Source organism: Procambarus clarkii, chromosome 76 (assembly GCF_040958095.1).
Source record: "Procambarus clarkii isolate CNS0578487 chromosome 76, FALCON_Pclarkii_2.0, whole genome shotgun sequence".
NCBI lineage: Eukaryota > Metazoa > Arthropoda > Malacostraca > Decapoda > Cambaridae > Procambarus > Procambarus clarkii.
This window is the reverse complement of record NC_091225.1, coordinates 17,086,729-17,108,520: the sequence shown is the minus strand read 5'-3', so window position 1 is coordinate 17,108,520 and position 21,792 is coordinate 17,086,729. Positions and strand designations below refer to the sequence as shown.

General features: G+C 42.2%; 2 protein-coding genes across 30 annotated transcripts in view; one reads left to right on the top strand and one right to left on the bottom strand.

The window, feature by feature from the left end:
• LOC123771496 (RRM_XMAS2 and SAC3_GANP domain-containing protein xmas) overlaps positions 1–21,792 on the bottom strand; it is an 88,335-nt gene that overhangs the window by 48,207 nt on the left and 18,336 nt on the right. For 5 of the 28 annotated variants that reach the window (XR_011224770.1, XR_011224774.1, XR_011224776.1 and 2 more), the window contains exon 2: positions 2,921–2,998. The gene's annotated coding sequence lies outside the window, so the exon portion shown is untranslated. Of the gene's footprint in view, positions 1–2,920; positions 2,999–7,371; positions 7,728–21,792 lie in introns of those variants that run through there. The other 23 variants (XR_006774510.2, XR_006774509.2, XR_011224773.1 and 20 more) reach the window with 20 other exon arrangements.
• The window catches only part of LOC123771498 (uncharacterized), a 29,383-nt gene continuing 17,691 nt past the window's right edge, over positions 10,101–21,792 (top strand). The window contains exons 1-4 of one of the 2 annotated variants that reach the window (XM_045764073.2): positions 10,101–10,291; positions 19,509–20,030; positions 20,196–20,318; positions 20,750–20,854. In XM_045764073.2, the coding sequence (XP_045620029.1) occupies positions 10,268–10,291; positions 19,509–20,030; positions 20,196–20,318; positions 20,750–20,854 (774 nt within the window). In that variant the 5' untranslated portion in view covers positions 10,101–10,267. Of the gene's footprint in view, positions 10,322–19,508; positions 20,031–20,195; positions 20,319–20,749; positions 20,855–21,792 lie in introns of both variants that reach the window. The other variant, XM_045764072.2, reaches the window with a different exon arrangement.

The window sequence follows — 21,792 nt, the reverse complement described above, 5'->3', positions numbered from 1 at the left end:
CAAACCCTTAACCTGTTCCCCCTATCTCTAGCACAAAACGTTCTATCCAAATACCTTATCTGGGAATCTCCCACAACTAATGTTTGCTTAGGTACTTCCTTTACTTTCTGAGGGGCCTGCGCTTCCTTTCTCTTCGTTGCTTTCCCTTTTGCGCGATCCACAGTTTCTCCACAGCACTCGTCCTCCAAAACGTCAAATGAATTTGAAGTTGCTATGGCGTTTGAAGGCGGCTTTATCAAAGTCTTCTTAAGGCCCCTGTCTTTCGCAACTCTCCAAGACGAGGTCCCTTTACTGCTGGTCTCCTCCTTCGTTACTTCTCGTTGTTTTTTAAGCTGACGCACCTCCATGCTTGAAACAATCGAGGGACCCCACCTCCACCATGTTACACGGCAATTGGTTCCACAAATCAACAACCCTGTTACTGAACCAGTATTTACCCAAGTCTTTCCTAAATCTAAACTTATCCAATTTAAGAACATAAGAACATAAGAACAAAGGTAACTGCAGAAGGCCCATTGGCCCATACGAGGCAGCTCCTATTTATAACAACCCAATCCCACTCATATACTTGTCCAACCCGCGCTTGAAACAATCGAGGGACCCCACCTCCAGCACGTTACGCGGTAATTGGTTCCACAAATCAACAACCCTGTTACTGAACCAGTATTTACCCAAGTCTTTCCTAATTCATTAAGAAGTGTATGTTGGCTGATTGAAAATGAAATATTATTCACAAATAGTTGCAAATTTAAGCTTTTTAGTCATGGAATTAATGGTGAATAATTAGGTATATTTTAATTTGTGATTTGGTGAATTTTATATCACTGGAAAATATGCTTGTTTGGACGTATATAGTTGGCTCGTATGGGTCAATAGCAGCTGCCTAGTATAGACCAATAGGACTTGTCTCGTATTGGCCAATAGGACTTGTCTCGTATCGGCCAATAGGACTTGTCTCGTATTGGCCAATAGGACTTGTCTCGTATTGGCCAATAGGACTCGTCTCGTATTGGCCAACAGGACTTGTCTCGTATTGGCCAATAGGACTTAAGAACATAAGAACAAAGGTAACTGCAGAAGGCCTATTGGCCCATACGAGGCAGCTCCTATTCTATAACCACCCAATCCCACTCATATACTTGTCCAACCCGTGCTTGAAACAATCGAGGGACCCCACCTCCACAATGTTACGCGGCAATTGGTTCCACAAATCAACAACCCTGTTACTGAACCAGTATTTACCCAAGTCTTTCCTAAATCTAAACTTATCCAATTTATACCCATTGTTTCGTGTTCTGTCCTGTGTTGACACTTTCAACACCCTATTAATATCCCCCCGGTTATGTCCATTCATCCACTTGTAAACCTCTATCATGTCACCCCTAACTCTTCGCCTTTCCAGTGAATGCAACTTAAGCTTTGTTAATCTTTCTTCATATGAAAGATTTCTAATTTGGTAATAAAATCAAAATTGAGAATTTAAACCCAAAAATTAATAATTGAGTCGCAACATGGTTTTATAAATGGCCGTTCATGTTTAACAAATTTGTTATCTTTTTATTCTAGCATTGTTGAGGCAGTTGATAGTGGTAAGGATTGCGATGTTGTATACCTTGACTTTAGCAAAGCTTTTGATACAGTGCCACATGAAAGACTGATTAAAAAGATAGAGTCTCATGGTATTGGGGGTGCTATATTAAGCTGGATTAGGGCATGGCTATACCAAAGGAAACAGAGAGTTAGTATAAATGGAATCAAGTCAGAGTGGGAAAATGTTGTAAGTGGAGTGCCTCAAGGCTCTGTCCTGGGACCTCTGTTGTTTATAATATATATAAATGATTTAGATTCAGGTTTGAGTAGCAACATTTGCAAATTTGCCGATGATACGAAAATCGGTAGGGAAATTAATTCGGAGGAGGACTCACTATCACTTCAAGTTGATCTAGATAGGGTTTTGAAATGGTCAAAGGATTGGCAGATGCAGTTTAATGCTGATAAATGTAAAGTTCTGAGGCTAGGTAATGATGATAGAGTTGCAAGATACAAGCTAGATGGTGTTGAGATTGCGAAGTCAGATTGCGAAAGGGATCTGGAAGTTATGATTAGTAAGAATTTAAAACAAAAAGGATCAATGCATGAATGTTCGTAATAAGGCAAATTCGACACTCGGATTTATTGACCGCAGCGTTAGTAACAAGACACCTGGTGTGGCTCTTAAGCTATATCTTGCTTACTTGGTTAGGCCCCATTTAGATTATGCAGTTCAGTTTTGGTCGCCGTACTATAGAATGGATATAAATTCACTTGAACGTGTCCAGCGTAGGATGACTAAGTTAATTCCCCCAAATTAGAAATCTTTCATATGAAGAAAGATTAACAAAGCTTAAGTTGCATTCACTGGAAAGGCGAAGAGTTAGGGGTGACATGATAGAGGTTTACAAGTGGATGAATGGACATAACAAAGGGGATATTAATAGGGTATTAAAAGTATCAACACAAGACAGAGCACGAAACAATGGGTATAAATTGGATAACTCCCAGATCCCTTTCGCAATCCGACTTCGCAATCACAACACCATCTAGCTCGTATCTTGTAACTCTATCATCATTACCTAACCTCAGAACTTTACATTTATCAGCATTAAACTGCATCTGCCAATCCTTTGACCATTTCAAAACCCTATCTAGATCAACTTGAAGTGATAGTGAGTCCTCCTCTGAATTAATTTCCCTACCGATTTTCGTATCATCGGCAAATTTGCAAATGTTGCTACTCAAACCTGAATCTAAATCATTTATATATATTATAAACTATTTAGATTCCTATTCAACTTGGAAATTGACAGGAGTCAGAATATTAAGAGAGGAGAGGAAAGGCTGGAAAAGACTAGGGTCATGAAGCCATAGAGCAAATCCCAACCTTTTATTGTTCCTGCGTCTGTCCACTTCAGTTTCCTCCAGACATGTAATATGGCATCAACATCGTCTCAAAGCATAACTGTAAAATCAAATCATTTTAATTAATATTGTACTACATTCTCAAATTGTGTTTTATAATTTCTGTAAATGAATTCTGTAATTAAAACAAATTACAGTACATAAGACACTGTAATTAAGACAAAGTACAGTATAACATAATGCTGAACAATGTCACCAGTTCTAGTACCTCATCTGATGCCCAAATCACACACAAAAAAAACAAAAAAAATGTATGGCCTGATGCATATTGAGTAGTGTGGTTATACAAAAGTAAAAAAATATAAATATGCAGTTTTTATAATGAGAATTTGTGGACAAAAGAACCAATAAGCAGTGTACCGTATGATCATACCCAGGGTCATGTTAAGACTTGTAGGCCTTAGACACCTCTAAGATATGGGGCCAGATTTGACACCATATACTAATAACACAAGCTAGTACCTACTTTTTTTTATTATGGACAAGTATATGAGTGGGATTGGGTGGTTATAAATAGGAGCTGCCTCGTATGGGCCAATAGGCCTTCTGCAGTTGCCTTTGTTCTTATGTTCTTATTATTTATTTATATATACAAGAGTTGCTGAAATAGAGGGAATACAGAGAACATATACGGCACGCATAGACGCAATAAAGCACCTAAATTATTGGGATCGTCTCAAAGCCCTCCAAATGTACTCACTAGAAAGAAGACGAGAGAGATATCAAATAATATACACCTGGAAGATACTGGAGGGCCAAGTACCAAATCTACACAGTAAAATAACAACGTACTGGAGTGAACGACATGGAAGAAAATGTAGAATAGAACCAATGAAGAGCAGAGGTGCCATAGGCACAATCAGAGAACACTGTATAAACATCAGAGGTCCGCGGTTGTTCAACGTCCTCCCAGCAAGCATAAGAAATATTGCCGGAACAACCGTGGACATTTTCAAGAGGAAACTAGATTTATTCCTCCAAGGAGTGCCGGACCAGCCGGGCTGTGGTGGGTATGTGGGCCTGCGGGCCGCTCCAAGCAACAGCCTGGTGGACCAAACTCTCACAAGTCGAGCCTGGCCTCGGGCCGGGCTTGGGGAGTAGAAGAACTCCCAGAACCCCATCAACCAGTATCAACCAGTTCTTACATTCTTGTACAGCCACTAGCACGCATAGCGTTTCGGGCAGGTCCTTAATCCTAATTTTCACACACGCACACACATCTCCAGGAAGCAGGCCGTAGCAGCTGTCTAACTCCCAGGTATCTATTTACTACTAGGTGAACAAGGGCCTCAGGGTGAAAGAAACTGTGCCAATTTGTTTCCACCTTCGCCGGGGATCGAACCTGGACCCTTCGGACTACGAACCTTGAGCACTGTCCACTCAGCCATTAGACTCCCTAACACATACTATTTTGCATTCATCTATAGTCAGAATATGCATAAATAAAATAGCATAGAAAATAAACAAGTAACAAATACATACTAATAGGAATAAGAAATAAAAGGAAAAAATTAACTCGATATCAATTTAATAATATTCTCTACATAAAGGATAGAAAAGTTCTTGTTGTATTTTTCATAGACCCCCCACTCTATTGTAGGTCCTAGGCACTGAGCATCATTTGCTTAATGGATAACCCAGCACTGACTACACCCGATTAACCTTTACCTAATTCGACAAGAACAGCTTGACAAATTGGAAGAGTCAAGTTAACCTGTATCCAAACTGTGCAGTATATCAGATCCAGTATCCAAATAGCGAGTCAATCCTAATAACAGATTCTACGAAAACTTGGCAGACCAAGTCTCGGCTAAAAATTATGGGTATTCCACTCAATATAGAAGTCAATCACACACAGAGAATTAATGAAATTTCAGCTTCAGGGCTCCAGTGTTGTAATACAAAGACTGAGGTATAAGCCTAAGCTAAATGAGTGGACATGTATATGAGTGGGATTGGGGGGTTATAGATGGGAGCTGCCTCGTATGGGCCAATAGGCCTTCTGCAGTTGCTTTTGTTCTTCAGATGTTCTTCAGAAGAACATTCTTATGTTCTTATGTAAACAAAGTAGATGAAGACGATGAGTCACAATAATGTGATTGAAGATATGAAGAATAAAATCACACACCAGAAAACAAGAAGACGACAATGTTTCAGTCCAACCTAGACCATTATCAAGGCGATTCTGGGCCATTATCACAATCAACTTGATAATGGTCCAGGACGGACCAAAATGTCGTCATCTCTTCACCTTCTGGTGTGTGGTTTGGTCTTCAAAGTTCAGTAGATGAATAAAAACTTAGGTCTGTTTTGTTGAACTTAAGTTACTTCATACCCATAATGGTTAGGCAACATATCTTAAAACATACCAAATGTATTCCAACTTAATCGATCCTAACGTAACACTACCTGACCTAACCCACCATGACCTAAACCAACATGACCTAGACTAACATGACCTAGACTAACATGACCTAGACTAACATGACCTAGACTAACATGACCTAGACTAACATGACCTAGACTAACATGACCTAGACTAACATGACCTAGACTAACATGACCTAACCTAACATGACCTAACCTAACATGACCTAACCTAACATGACCTAACCTAACATGACATGACCTAACCTAACATGACCTGACCTAACCTAACATGACCTAACCTTACTTGCCATGACCTAATCAAACATAGTCTAATTCAGCTTAACAATATACAGTATTCAGTGATGAACGAAAAAAAAAAATTATGTTTAAGAGTATTTAAAACCCAATTTTTTGCTGTAACCTATATCCTTTCTTAAGGTATTATCTAAGCTCGCTTATCCGGACTATATAGGAAGGACCCTTCACCTGATAAGCCAAACACCTGGATAAGCAGAATTCTTACAGGGAAAATAAAAAAGACCATATTTGCAATTTTTGCACCATTACCAACATGAATTTTATGAGTGTTTAGCGAGCGCTTTGTCCTGGGTTCGTATCCTGGCCCGTGAGGATTTACTGTGCACAAATTCTTAACTGTAGCCTCTGTTTAACACAACAGTAAAATGGGTACCTGGTTGTTAAACGATTTAGCAGGGTCATATTCACAAACTTATCCGGATGCGTTTTGGGCTGGGGTAACCCTGATATCTGGTTCAGTGAGCTTATACAGTACTGTATATAATGATCAGAACATTGCATACAGTACCTTGAGAAAGGATGTAGGTTATATCCGAAAATTAGTTTTTAATACACATAAACATAAACTGGGTATTTCATTCACCTTCATTTAAGTAATACAGCATTGTAGTAAGTTTTTCAATATACGTATTCAGTTTTAATAACTAGAAAATTACCTTTCTCAAAATACCAATGTGTAACCATGAGCACGAGGGACAACTAAATACAGTATAAGGAATGCAGTTTAAGTTTTTTCCCCCAGCAGATTTCAGCAATTTTACAAATTCAGTTGTAATTATTAATTTTTACTTTATATTATATATATTATATTACAGTATATATATTTACATATACATACATACATACACAGAGTTCTTACATTCTTTTAAAGCACATAGCATTTCGAGCAGCTCCTTAATCCTAATTTTCCCCGGAATACAACCCAACAAACCGTTTAACAACCAGGTACCCATTCACTGCTGGGTGAACAGAAGCTACAGTTAAGGACTGGCGCCCGGTCAATCCTCCCCGGCCAGGATACGAACCCAGGCCAAAGTGCTTGCGAAGCGCCGGGCGAGTATTTAACCACTGCGCCACGGGGATGCTTTAATCATAGCAAGACAATAGGTTGAAAATCAGGAGGTAAGGTATATCTTGACGTTATCTTGAGATGATTTCGGGGCTTTAGTGTCCCCGCGGCCTGGTCCTCGACCAGGCCTCCACCCCCAGGAAGCAGCCCATGACAGCTGACTAACACCCAGGTACCTATTTTTACTGCTAGGTAATAGGGGCATAGGGTGAAAGAAACTCTGCCCATTGTTTCTCGCCGGCGCCTGGGATCGAACCCGGGACCACAGGATCACAAGTCGTGTGCTGTCCGCTCGGCCGATCGGCTCCCTTAGGTAGTTTATTTAGGTTAGGTAGGTTACATTTTATTGATTAGTTAGTCCTATACTTAGTTTACCTCTTAAACTGGTTGAGAAAAGGGCAGATAATTATAGGTAAATTCAGGTAAATATTGTCCTTGGGGTAAATGCTTCGTCCAGAGAGGGTCAAAGGCGTATTACATGAACTAAACACAAACAGAAAAATAGATCAGCTATATATGTACCTAAATTACATATAGGTAGTCGAAGCATTCATTACTAGCATTACCAGTCGTGTGTAGTCACTTTAAAGCAACTACTGTTGATATATTTTGATATCTTGGGGGATATCAACAGAGCCAGGGTAGCTGAGGCTTACCAAGTTATATCCCAACACAGTCTTGTCTTACGATGACGAGTGCAGGTGTGGGGGGCTGGAGGCAGGTGTGTACTCACCTAGTGGTAGGTGTGGTGTGTGTGTGTGGCTGGAGGCAGGTGTGGGGGCAGGTGTGTGACAGGTGTGGGAGACGTGCCCACAGCATCACTTCAGGGCCACCATCAACCTCCAGTACGCGCGTATAACAGTCGTTTCGTACACATATATGCTATAAAATAATATATACTATATTTGTAATTGTTTTATATAACCCCTACAATATATAACTGTAGAAAATATGATCACGGATTAGATAACATTGGCTTTTGAACTTGTAAGAGGCAGTTTGAGAACCTTATATTCACGGTGTAGTTTAATTTATAGTAGTTTTATTTATTATTTTTCATAGTTTAGTTTATAGTATTGTAGTTTAATTTATCTCTTAACCCCTAATGTACCTTCTTGTATATATATAAATAAATAAATCAACACATATATAAACAAATTTATATTTTTTTAATTTTCCTAGGAGGGACAAGTTTTGGGCAGCGTCACTCACTTGTTTTTTACTACCCCTTCACTATTTACTACCCCTTCACTGTTTACTACCCCTTCACTGTTTACTACCCCTTCACTGTTTACTACCCCTTCACTGTTTACTACCCCTTCACTGTTTACTACCCCTTCACTGTTTACTACCCCTTCACTGTTTACTACCCCTTCACTGTTTACTACCCCTTCACTGTTTACTACCCCTTCACTGTTTACTACCCCTTCACTGTTTACTACCCCTTCACTATTTACTACCCCTTCACTGTTTACTACCCCTTCACTGTTTACTACCCCTTCACTGTTGTTTATACCCCTTCACTGTTGTTTATACCCCTTCACTGTTGTTTACTATCCCTTCACTGTTGTTTACTACCCCTTCACTGTCGTTTACTATCTCTTCACTGTTGTTTACTACCCATTCACTGTTAACTACCCTTTCACTGTTGTTTACTACCCCTTCACTGTTGTTTACTACCCCTTCACTGTTGTTTACTACCCCTTCACTGTTGTTTACTATCCCTTCACTGTTGTTTACTATCCCTTCACTGTTGTTTACTACCCCTTCACTGTTGTTTACTACCCCTTTACTGTTGTTTACTACCCCTTCACTGTTTACTACCCATTCACTGTTAACTACCCCTTCACTGTTAACTACCCCTTCACTGTTGTTTACTACCCCTTCACTGTTGTTTACTACCCCTTCACTGTTGTTTACTATCCCTTTACTGTTGTTTACTACCCCTTCACTGTTGTTTATACCCCTTCACTGTTATTTACTATCCCTTCACTGTTGTTTCTACCCCTTCACTGTTGTTTATACCCCTTCACTGTTGCTTACTATCTCTTCACTGTTGTTTACTACCCATTCACTGTTAACTACCCTTTCACTGTTGTTTACTACCCCTTCACTGTTGTTTACTACCCCTTCACTGTTGTTTACTACCCCTTCACTGTTGTTTACTATCCCTTCACTGTTGTTTACTATCCCTTCACTGTTGTTTACTACCCCTTCACTGTTGTTTACTACCCCTTTACTGTTGTTTACTACCCCTTCACTGTTTACTACCCATTCACTGTTAACTACCCCTTCACTGTTAACTACCCCTTCACTGTTTACTACCCCTTCACTGTTGTTTACTACCCCTTCACTGTTGTTTACTATCCCTTTACTGTTGTTTACTACCCCTTCACTGTTGTTTATACCCCTTCACTGTTATTTACTATCCCTTCACTGTTGTTTCTACCCCTTCACTGTTGTTTATACCCCTTCACTGTTGTTTACTACCACGTCACTGTTGTTTACTACCCCTTCACTGTTACTACCCCTTCACTGTTTACTACCCCTTCACTGTTGTTTACTACCCCTTCACTGTTGTTTATACCCCTTCACTGCTGTTTATACCCCTTCACTGTTGTTTACTATCCCTTCACTGTTGTTTACTATCCTTTCACTGTTGTTTATTATCTCTTCACTGTTGTTTACTATCCCACACTGTTGTTTACTACCCCTTCACTGTTGTTTACTACCCCTTCACTGTTGTTCATACCCCTTCACTGCTGTTTATACCCCTTCACTGTTGTTTACTACCCCTTCACTGTTGTTTACTACTCTTTCACTGTTGTTTACTACCACCTTCACTGTTGTTTACTACTCTTTCACTGTTGTTTACTACTCTTTCACTGTTGTTTACTACTCTTTCACTGTTGTTTACTACCCCTTCACTGTTTACTACCTGCCTTCAGTGCAGACCAATACTTAATTTGTATTTTTAACTTCTTTATATTCTTCCTCGTCATATTTTCCTCGATGTGGAATAGATTGTCCCTGTCTACTCCCTCCAGTATCTTACACGTTGTGATTATATCTCCTCAGGATTTTCTCTCTCAACAAATTGTTAAACTGAGCTCTCTAAGTCTGTCTGATCATAGCTTGGCTTCGTTATCTCTTGACACCCGTCTTGTAGCAAATCTCCAGACTTTCTCCATCTTCTTGAACCTGACAATGTTGGAGTTACACGGTGTCAGGGTGTACTCTACACCCGGCTACACAGGTCGTGTATACTTGTGTCTCAGGTGTGTGTGTGTGTGTGTGTGTGTGTGTGTGTGTGTGTGTGTGTGTGTGTGTGTGTGTGTGTGTGTGTGTGTGTGTGTGTGTGTGTGTGTGTGTGGGATGAGTCAGTGTGGAGGCAGGCGGCGGCAGAGGGCCAGTGAGAGAGAGAGGGTGCCTGGGTGCCAGAGTGCCAGACCTGGCCGGGGGTGTGGGAAGAGGCGGTGCCAGGCAGGAGTGCTGGCACCGTCTCAACGCTCAGTGACTACCAACACTGTGTGGAGATTCTACACCCGCTCCATGCGTCTCTACACCCCGGCCAAGGTACCAACCCCCACCACACTCTCTACAACAGTAAGCAGCCATTTTGGCCCCCTCCTCCAAGCAGTCCTCATACCCCAGCCCCGCCTAGGGGGCTACACACCCCTCATACTGTAACTGATACCCTCTACCCTTACTAACAGTTGCCTGATACTGATACTTGGCTGAGGCGTTTGCATGTGCCTTATACCTCCATCTGTCTGGAATTTACAACCATAATCATTCCTTGACCACAAACTGTTCGGCCTGGGTGGAAATAATAATAATAATAATACTTTATTTAGGTAAAACTATATTCACACAAAATGAGGTACAAGCAGAATGTTGGCTTTATAACTCAAATTATAATAATAATATAATATTTTATTTACAAGAAGTTACAATAGGTTGATGAGATTTCATTAGTGATATTTTTACATTCTTGTAAAGCCACTAGCACGCATAGTGTTTCGGGCAAGTCCTTAACCTAACATATCTGGTAAGGTGAAAAGGTACATTGTAGCAAGGTTTTATATCAACAAATAACTACAATCTAAATTGACAGAGGTGATTACACTGGTCTAGATATATGTCTTAAGTACTTATATTGGGCAAGTGGGTACTACAAGATACATTGGGAGTGTGAACAACAAGGTAGGAAGCTATGAGGATGAAATTAGGTACTTTTAAGTTTTACTTTTGTAAAAATTACAATCGACTTGAGAATGGTCCAGGACGGACCGAAACGTCGTCGTCCCTTCACCTTCTAGTGTGTGGTCTGGTCAACTTACTTTTGTAAATTTTTTTGGACAATTTTTTAATTCATCAGGGAGTGAGTTCCAAAGACTGGGCCCTTATATTTGCATAGTCTGTGGGGGGGAGGGGGGTAGAAATAGCCTAAGCTACTCTATCCCTTTGAGATGTATTTCTTTCTTGTCTCAATAAACATACTTGAACTTGAACTTTACATGGAGTGTTTACACAGTTTTAGCCTGACTCTGGGGATATCAAAGAGATATATATATTTCTGGCGTGGTGCTCATGGGTCTTATTACACCTCTCAAGGAAAAGTTTCAGATCAAGATTAACATTTAGGAACAAGGTTTTGTACATGTAGATAGCACACGAGAATGTGTAGAGTGTATGTTTAGCATGTTGAGGGACTTAAACAGAGGGGCTCTGAGTTGTCTGAAAACAGAGTTTGTTATAGAACTTTATAGATGGAGCTAGTATATACTATCTTGATCAAACCACACACTAGAAAGTGAAGGGACGACGACGTTTCGGTCCGTCCTGGACCATTCTCAAGTCGATTGTGTGTATATACTATACACAATCGTATAGGTAATATACCTAGTATATACTATGACTAAAGCCACTAATACGCCCAGCGTTTCGAACAGGCTGTGAGAAAATCAAAAGTTAATACTGTACCTCTCTCAACCAGTTTAAGAGAAAAACTAAGTACTGTACTGTACTGTACTTCCTAATAAACTTCATGTAACCTACCTTACCCCCTAAATGTCAACCTATGTCTTGCTGTTTTCAAACAATTTGGTCAATTGATTATTGACCAAACTGTTTAACTGCTGATATCTGTCATGTATAAACTGTAAGATAATTGTAGTCTTTTGTTTATTTAGTTAAAATTCCTTCTGCTGTTCTATTGCTTTTTCTGCTGTTCCATCCAGCATGTAATTATTATCATTCTCCTTTGCTTTTCCTTTTTTTCAATTTTTAAATTCAATTTTTGTTTTTGATCTCAATTACTATTAAGTTTTAGTCTAATTTATTTTCCCTACAACTTGTCCCAAACGCTGTGCATATTAGTGGCTTCAGGCATTGTATGTACTAACTATTAATCCAACATTATGTTTGTAACTCATTTTCACTGTATATACATTTACCTGAATAAACATCTTATCTTATCTAAAAACTAAGATTTAAAACTAATTGAGATCAAAACCGTGAAATTGAACTAAAGTAGAAAAAAGAATGAGTTTCCATGTTGGATGGAACAGCAGAAATTGCCACAGAACAGCAGTTGATAATTTTAACTAAATAACCAGATGGACTACAATTTTCTTGAAATTTATACATGACAGATATCAGCAGTTTTACAAGTTAGTCATTCCATCGAGGCCTGTAAGCTGTATCCATAGGCTGTAGGTGTAGGCTGAACCCATAGGCTGTAGGTGTAGGCTGAACCCATAGGCTGTAGGTGTAGGCTGAACCCATAGGCTGTAGGTGTAGGCTGAACCCATAGGCTGTAGGTGTAGGCTGAACCCATAGGCTGTACCCATAGGTTGCACCCATAGGCTGTACCCATAGGCTGTACCCATAGGTTGTACCCATAGGCTGTACCCATAGGCTGTACCCATAGGCTGTACCCATAGGCCTGTACCCATAGGCTGTACCCATGTGCTGCATCCTTAGCCTAAATTCCTAGACTGATGATGAAACAAATAAATCTAGGCGTATAACATGTTATTGTAAGTTAAACTCTTAAGGAAACAGGTAGGGGGGGACATGATCGCAACATACAAGATACCGAGGGTAATAAACAAGGTGGATAAGAATTACCTCTTGAAATTGAAAGTGAAACGAGGCTACAGAAGTGGACACTGGAAACACAAATGGGAAGAAGGAATGTATGGAAATACTCCTACCTTGTACGGGTGGTCAACAAGTGGAATTCACTGGGCGGGACAGAAATGGTTGGGCACGTTTCCTTTCACCTAATGCCTCTCTTCACCTAGGAGTAAATAGATACTCAAGGGTTATTCAGCTTTTGTGAGGTTGTATTCTATGGGAGGGTCAGTAGTTCGGCCCTGGAGGGGGTGGGGGGGGGGGGACCTCGACATAGGCCTGAAGTATACATCTATACACAGGCTTAAAGTATAAACAGTGACACTGACAGTGACAACAGTGACACTGTCAATGACAACAGTGACACTGTCAATGACAAGTGACAATGACAACAGTGACACTGACAACACCAGCAACACTGACAACACCAGCAACACTGACAACAACACCAGCAACACTGACAACACCAGCAACACTGACAACACCAGCAACACTGACAACACCAGCAACACTGACAACAACACCAGCAACACTGACAACAACACCAGCAACACTGACAACACCAGCAACACTGACAACACCAGCAACACTGACAACACCAGCAACACTGACAACAACACTGACAACAACACCAACAACACTGACAACAACACCAACAACACTGACAACAACACTGACAACAACACTAATAACACTGACAACAACACCAACACCAACAACACTGACAACAACACTGACAACAACAACAACACTGACAACAACACCAACAACACTGACAACAACACTGGCAACAACACTGACAACAATGGCAACACTGACAACAACAACAATGGCAAACAACACCAACAACAATGGCAACAACACTGACAACAACCAACAACACTGACAACAACACTGGCAACAACACTGACAACAATGGCAACAACACCAACAACACTGACAACAACACCAACAACACTGACAACAACACTGACAACAACATTGACAACAACACTGACAACAACATTGACAACAACACCAGCAATACTGATAACAACACCAGCATTACTGACAACAACAGCAACAGTGACAACAACAGTGATAAAACTAACAAGAACAGCCGCTAACTTTAGCACAGACAAATATAGCAATGTTAAATATAAACACAAACGCAACACTTTTCTAAACAATATTTACATGAGTGAGACCTTCAACACTCACAGTTGCAACACTACACTTTATGGGCTTGGGTATTATTGGTTCTCATGGCCAGTGTTTACGTCTGCCTTGCTGGGTGTTGCTGAGTGTTGCTGGGCGTTTGAAATATATAATAGTGGTTTCCCTCCCCCCCCCGGGCTGTTGCAAAAGAGCTTTCAAACAAAAGCTCTTGTCCAAAGCAACTTTTAAACACCAGAGTTTGACTCCTACAGCTCGTGGCCTTGAAGAACAGACTCATGTGCCCTGTATTATGCCCATGGGAGAGTCCCCACCCTCTCCCTCTTCAAGAGGTGGAATAGGGGGGGGGAGAAGGTGCCCCCATCAGCAGGGTGTAGTGGGAGTGTCTACACCCACTACACCCTCTTGTTTACACCCAGTACTAAACAGTACTGGGTGTAAACATGAGTCTACATAGCCTAGTACACCACCCAGGTATATTACACATTGTTCTTTCCATATTTCATTTTACCGTCAACAGTTGTCAAGGAAAATTATAAATCAAGGTTGATTATACATATATATATTATAAATTCCTGTGTAACAAAACACTGAGGATAGAATAGGTTGTTGCCAACACATTCTGGCACACAATGTCAAAATGTTAAATCTGAGTGCTAGTAAATATTACTTAATTAGTAAACACGGACCCTGCCCTTAACACTGGGGAATGATGTGGGTATTTTTGCATGTTTCCTCCCGAGAGCTAGGCTAGTGGGGTACGTCCTGGCGGAGTTGCTAGGCTGGCTAGGTTTATAATAGATAATACAGGTTAGTTTAGATTAGGAGCGTGTTAGTAATGTTGTGTGATTCGTTATAGTAACTTATAACCAAGCTTATCTCTGATCTCACCCTCATCTTGGTGTCCTTTGATTTGGAAATCATGAACTTTTAACATTGTCTTTTGCGATGTTGACTTTGTGAGCCTCGTACCGTTCACTTCGTGACCAATTCTCACCGCTCCTTGTCCACAGACACTGTTATACTCTTCCTCCTCGACCTCTGCTCTCCTGAGGTAGTTCTTGACACTTCCTCTCTGGTCAATAACCAGTTTTTTTTTATTATTATTATTATTTTCTACCACAGACGTGGCCACACATTTACAATGCTAACCAGCATATATACATTTTCTTCCTGTCCTCCATGGACAGGGTTAGAGATGTGTTAAACATAGAGTTCAGGGGTTTATTGAACACTTCAACCACAGAAGGTGATTCGGTGCTTTTAAAATGCTAAGCTAACCAGTGACATGTGAGGGGCCGAAGAAACACTCGCTGCGGTCACTTCCTTGGCCCAGCGCTTCCTTCATTCCTTCCTTTCTGCCTTCCTTCCTTCCTTCCTTCCTTCCTTCCTTCCTTCCTTCCTTCCTTCCTTCCTTCCTTCCTTGCTTCTTTACTTTCTTCCGTCGCTCTACCGTCCAGTCCAAGTGGTTGGCAGACAGTAAGGGAAAACTGTTCTTGTTGAGTACTGACGGTTTTAAATGATTGACGCCTAGTGTCCCAAATTCATTATTTACTAATTGCGCCAATTTAGGTTCAACACAAGGGTCAGACATTTGTGCAAGTCATTTGAATTAAATAATAAATCTGAAAATTTTTGAAGCTTTTGTTGACTAAATTTATGCAATTTGTAAATACGAATGTTGGAATTCAAACGTTAATCACACAGGATGGTTAGTCATACAGAGGCATGTGATGAGTAGTCTGCACTGGCAGACTCTGGGTGCATTATGAGAAATATCATCAAAACAAGAGTGAATAAGGCAGCAGTGGTACTAAAAGTCCCCATCTCGCAGGATGGTTAGTCATACATAGACTGGGCTAGATTCACAAAACAGTTACGCAAGTACTTACAAACCTGTACATCTTTTCTCAATTTTTGGCGGCTTTGTTTACAATTATTAAACAGTTAATGAGCTCCGAAGCACCACGAGGCTGTTTATAACAATAACAACAGTTGATTGGCAAGTTTTCATGCTTGTAAAACTGTTTAATAAATGTAACCAAAGCCGTCAAAGAGTGAGGAAAGATGCACACGTTCGTAAGGTACTTGCGTAACTGCTTCGTGAATCTGACCTCAGACTCCTCCCGGAGTCCTACAACTCTACGGGAAACGCACCACACAGTTCACTTCCTGCATTAGCAACAGCACTCTCGGAATGTTCTCAGAATAGAGATACTGGCCGGATCAAGCCAGAGATTTACCTCAAGGCAACTCACAATATTATTCAATTGAGAGTGGCGAGTACAATGGGGTTACAGTGTGTGTTGTGTGTGTGTGTGTGTGTGTGTTGTGTGTGTGTGTGTGTGTGTGGGTGTGTGTGTGTGTGTGTGTGTGTGTGTGTGTGTGTGTGTGTGTGTATTTACCTAGTTGCGTTTGCGGGGGTTGAGCTTTGCTCTTTCGACCCGCCTCTCAACTGTCAATCAACTGTTTACCAACTACTTTTTTTCCCCACACCACACACACACCAGGAAGCAGCCAGTGACAGCTGACTAACTCCCAGGTACCTATTTACTGCTAGGTAACAGGGGCATTCAGGGTGAAAGAAACTTTGCTCATTTGTTTCTGCCTGGTGCGGGAATCGAACCCGCGCCACAGAATTACGAGTCCTGCGCGCTATCTACCAGGCTACCAGGCCCCCCAGTAGTGTGTGTGTGTGGTGTATATATCTGTGTATGCACATGCGTGTGTGTGTATACCTGCAGGATCGAGATGTTAGCTCTTGGGCCTCGCCTTTCTAACCATCGGATGTCTAATATACTGACTCTAATACGTCAACCCATCCTCCTGTTTATATATTAATTACTGTCACTATATGGACCATCATATATTAAAGTAAAGGCCAATATAGATAGTAGAATCTGGTACTATTCACTTAACAGTCAGGTCAAAATAAAGCTAAATACGAAACTTAAATATTTCTAGGCCTATAGCTATATATAATATATATATATATATATATATATATATATATATATATATATATATATATATATATATATATATACTTTATTAGCCCTCAGATAGCGTGTATTAAGCCAAAGATGGTTAGGTTAGGTTAGAGTTTATTAACAACATATACATACAAAATCTTTACCCGTTTGTTCAACTTCAAAAGTACCAAATTCTACTTTCTAATTTTCCATTACGTCAATATATGTACGATGATACACATACTTACACAAATTCACATATAGTAACGATATGGACCGTTATTAATAATACTGCGTAAATAGAATAATATATTTAGGGAGTTGAGGGAGAAGATCTTTTGAACTGTCCCTGAAGATGCTTTGTTCACAAATGTAGAGAGTGTGACCCCTGCCACCTGTTACCCCTCAAGCGTGACCCCTGCTACCTCTCAACCCTCAAGCGTGACCCCTGCCACCTGTTACCCCTCAAGCGTGACCCCTGCTACCTCTCAACCCTCAAGCGTGACCCCTGCCACCTGTTACCCCTCAAGCGTGACCCCTGCTACCTCTCAACCCTCAAGCGTGACCCCTGCCGCGCCATCATAATACTCCGTGGCTTTACGAGTTTCAGAGTCCCGTCTCGTCAACACTCCCCAAACGCCTGCGGTGACTAATGCCTCCCCCAGGGGAGGACACACCACATTCCTCTCCCCCTCCAGGGGAGACAGGCCGTGGGGTGGGCTAGGGAGAATGTGGGAGAGGCCGTGGGAGGGGGGGAGGACCTATTTTTACGGTAGGTGAGTTGTTTCCGTTGGCAGAAATGTGGGTTGAGCGGTCCGCCTCACTAGTGACACATGCTGAGGGAAGCAGCGATGTCGCTGTTGCTTCTCCTATTGTTTTTCACTCTTGTTTACTGGGCCTAACTCCTTTATTGATTTGATTTGTTATTGTTTGTATCGTTGTTTATTTGTTCGTACTGTTTGTTACTGCGGACGATACAGGACAGGTATGTGCAGAACGTCGTGTGTGAAGCATTGTTCGAGAAACGTCCGAACGTAATCAGCTGCGAGTCGTGTATTGCTGGTTTGTTTACATTGACAATGAGGAGCCGCAGTGGCATGGATCTGGCCAATACTTGAAGGATAGACTGGCTTAGTAGTGGTAGGGACATTGCCCGCCCTCTTCACCATCAATGCTTGTTGATCCACGCACCAAACTCCACGTTTAATTAAGAAAAACACTTTACACACGACTCACAACTGATGACGGATGTACGTTTCTCTTCAAGCGCTTCGTTCACGCCCTTTGTTCGAATCCCAGCTCTATAAATGTTTCACCCATGTACTACGAATACGATAGCCAACAGAAACTAATCCCCTAGTTTAACCTACATCAGGCTTACTATTTAATACATTCTAGAATGCAATATTACCTTATATTAAACAATAATCATCATTTTGAATACGCAGTGAGTTAATATTGATGAGTAAGTGTTTGGGTTGGGTGGCCGCCTGTACAAGCCTAGCCTGAGGATAGGGGCTTTGTGGGAGACGGGAGCCCGCTCCTTCTCCTCCTAACGTCCTCACCGCCCTTTATCTACTGGTTTTTACCTCATTATGTCTCGGGGGATCGAGACTAGCCCCGTAATTATTGTACTTAGTACATTTATACCTTCCAGTAGTCCGGTACTCTGTCACACTTGCTCTTGAAGCTATGAATAGTGGACTGCTTCCTCCCCTCCCCACCTCTGTCTCAACAGATTGTCTTAATCCACTTTGTCTATTTCTCTTAGTATCTTCTACGTTGCGATCATGTTGCTTCTTGTCCATCTCTCTATATTGTTAGTTTTAATTCACTTACTCCTCCTATCAGTTGAACCCGTCTTGTTTCAAATGCTTCCTCCTTATGCTTTAATAATTGGGTTATATGATGAAGGTGCATACAGATGGCGTGGCTGAAGCAGAGTTGTGGTGTCAGCAGGCTGGTGGTGGAGTGTGGTAGATATAGGAGACAGGCTGATGCAGAAATACCTGTACAGACAGACTGATGTAGTTATACCAATAATTGTTATGTTGACCAAACTACAGACTAGAAAGTGAAGGGACGACGACGTTTCGGTCCGTCCTGGACTATTTTCAAGGCGATGAGTCACAATAACGTGGCTAAAGTATGTTGACCAGACCACACACTAGAAGGTGAAGGTCCAGGACGGACCGAAACGTCGTCGTCCCTTCACCTTCTAGTGTGTGGTCTGGTCAACCATTCTCAAGTCGATTGTGTCCAGGACGGACCAAAACGTCGTCGTCCCTTCACCTTCTAGTGTGTGGTCTGGTCAACCATTCTCAAGTCGATTGTGTCCAGGACGGACCAAAACGTCGTCGTCCCTTCACCTTCTAGTGTGTGGTCTGGTCAACCATTCTCAAGTCGATTGTGTCCAGGACAGACCATAACATCGTCGTCTCTTCACTTTCTAGAATGTAGTTTGGTGAACATTTTGAGCCAGGTTATTGTGACTCCTCACCTTCATTATTGTTTATGTGTTACAGTCAGCGTCACCCGAGGAAGAGGGTGGTGAAGGGGTGCTGGACGCTTCGCTCAACAACCAGAACAACTACGACTCTCGAGCCGTCGACCTCACACGACGAGCCATTGAGAAAGACTCCCGCTTCGACGACAAATTACACCTGAACTCCCCGCGCGGTGACGACAAGACACAGCTGCACTTAACACGACTCGATGACACGCTGCACTTCAACGGTCCCCTGCGGGAGGAGCGGCACCTCGGCACCCAGATAAATGGCATCCCCACAACTCAAAATGGCGCGAGAACTCTGGATTTTAGTCCATCGCCACTGGAGAACGGCACCGACACAATCACTTCACTGGAAAGTGTTCCCTGGAACATTGAAGGCACCGACACTATCAAAGAAAATGGATGTAAATCTTTGTTGAGTAAATGGTCTCTCACGTCGGAAGAAAACGGGCAGGACACGGCAGAGCTCTCGGAGGAGGCGGAACTCAAGCAACTTAGAGAAGAAAATAAGAAATTAAAAGCTGCACTAAAGGAGGTCAGTATTTAGTAGGAAATATAGCACGTGTGTACCTAAGGTTATTGTTTCCATGTTGAATACAGTTGTTTGTTTTTCTACGGTTAATGTTGAAAATATGACGGTTATATGAATGGTATAATATGAGGGTTTAGGAATGGTTGAGAACAGGGTGTTTCCCCCCAGGCAGCCGAGGTGAACGGCCAGTGGCGCAACTACCACGACCAACGCCAGAAGTACGTCCAGCGTCTACTAACTACCATCCAGGAACTACACCACCCTCACCAATCCGCCCACTCCGCTATACAGGTGAGTCTAACCACTTAGATCCCCCGCCCACCGCCCTCACTCACTCGTCCCTATCCCTCGTCCCTCACCAACCCGTCTAACCCGCCGCCATACAGGAGAAGCTACGACCCACAACCCAACATTCCCCCCCACCCACTTCGCCATTCAGAAGATTCCTCCCGCCAACACCCACTAATGCCTATTTTTACAGATTTAATTCCAATCCCCTCGAATGTTCCTTTGAGTGAAATATTTTATATTATGTCGATAAATATCACAAGATTCGTGATATTTAACCTATCTTTACTTTCTTAATCTGAGATCATATAACAAAGCAGAAAGTCAGTACGAGAGTGTGAATGAGCCGTGTGACAATTCCTGCTTAGTGAAGAGCTAATATTTTGTAAGTGTTACTAAGAGCTTTGAGACAGCTGGAGGGTGATGTGTTGCAGGTGGAGGGTGAGACTGGTCCGGAGGCCGAGGTGCGACGTCTGAGGGCTGCCTTCACCAAGCTCCAGGCAGACCATGACGAACATGTCACTCTCCTGGAGATGCAGGTATTGTCTCCTTCACTCATACACGTCCTTCCCATCCTCTTATCCTGAGTAGCAGCACTTGTTGATCACACTACAAGACCTTGGTGTACTCTCTAGTGTCTGTAGGGTTGACCAGGCCACACACTAGAAGGTGAAGGGACGACGACGTTTCAGTCCGCCCTGGACCATTCTCAAGTTGTGTCTTTAGGGTGTTTTATACAGCGTTTTATACCAGCACCCCCACACCATCACCCCCACACCATCACCCCCACACCGTCACCACACCATCACCCCCACACCATCACCCCCACACCGTCACCACACCATCACCCCCACACCATCACCCCCACACCGTCACCACACCATCACCCCCACACCATCACCCCCACACCGTCACCACACCGTCACCACACCAACACCCCCACACCATGACCACACCAACACTCCCACACAATGACCACACCATCACCCCCACACCATGACCACACCAACACCCCCACACCGTCACCACACCCACACCAGTGATGACAAGGAGGGGGTGTCTATATATACCAGGGTCATACCAGTATAGTGTGTGGTGGGCGGCAGAGAGCGGGCCCGCGGCTAAATATACCCCGGGTCAACAACACACCCGGCCGGGTGGGTGGTGGTGGTGGAATGTTGCTCAGTATTAGGTAACTGCGGCCTCACATGCGGGTCACCCGTCTATCATTCTGTCTCTCTCTCTTTTCACTATTTATATTTATTATTCGCCCCCACAGGCTCGAGCTGCTAGCTCTTGGACCCCGCCTTTCTAACCGTCGGTTGTCTGATACTGATTCCAGATGTAATTTTCTCTATCATGTTTATTATTTATATTTACGGTAGAGCGATGGTCTCGCTTCATGCAGGTCGGTGTTCAATTACCGACCGTCCAAGTGGTTGGGCAACATTCCTTCCTCCCATCCCATCCTAAATCA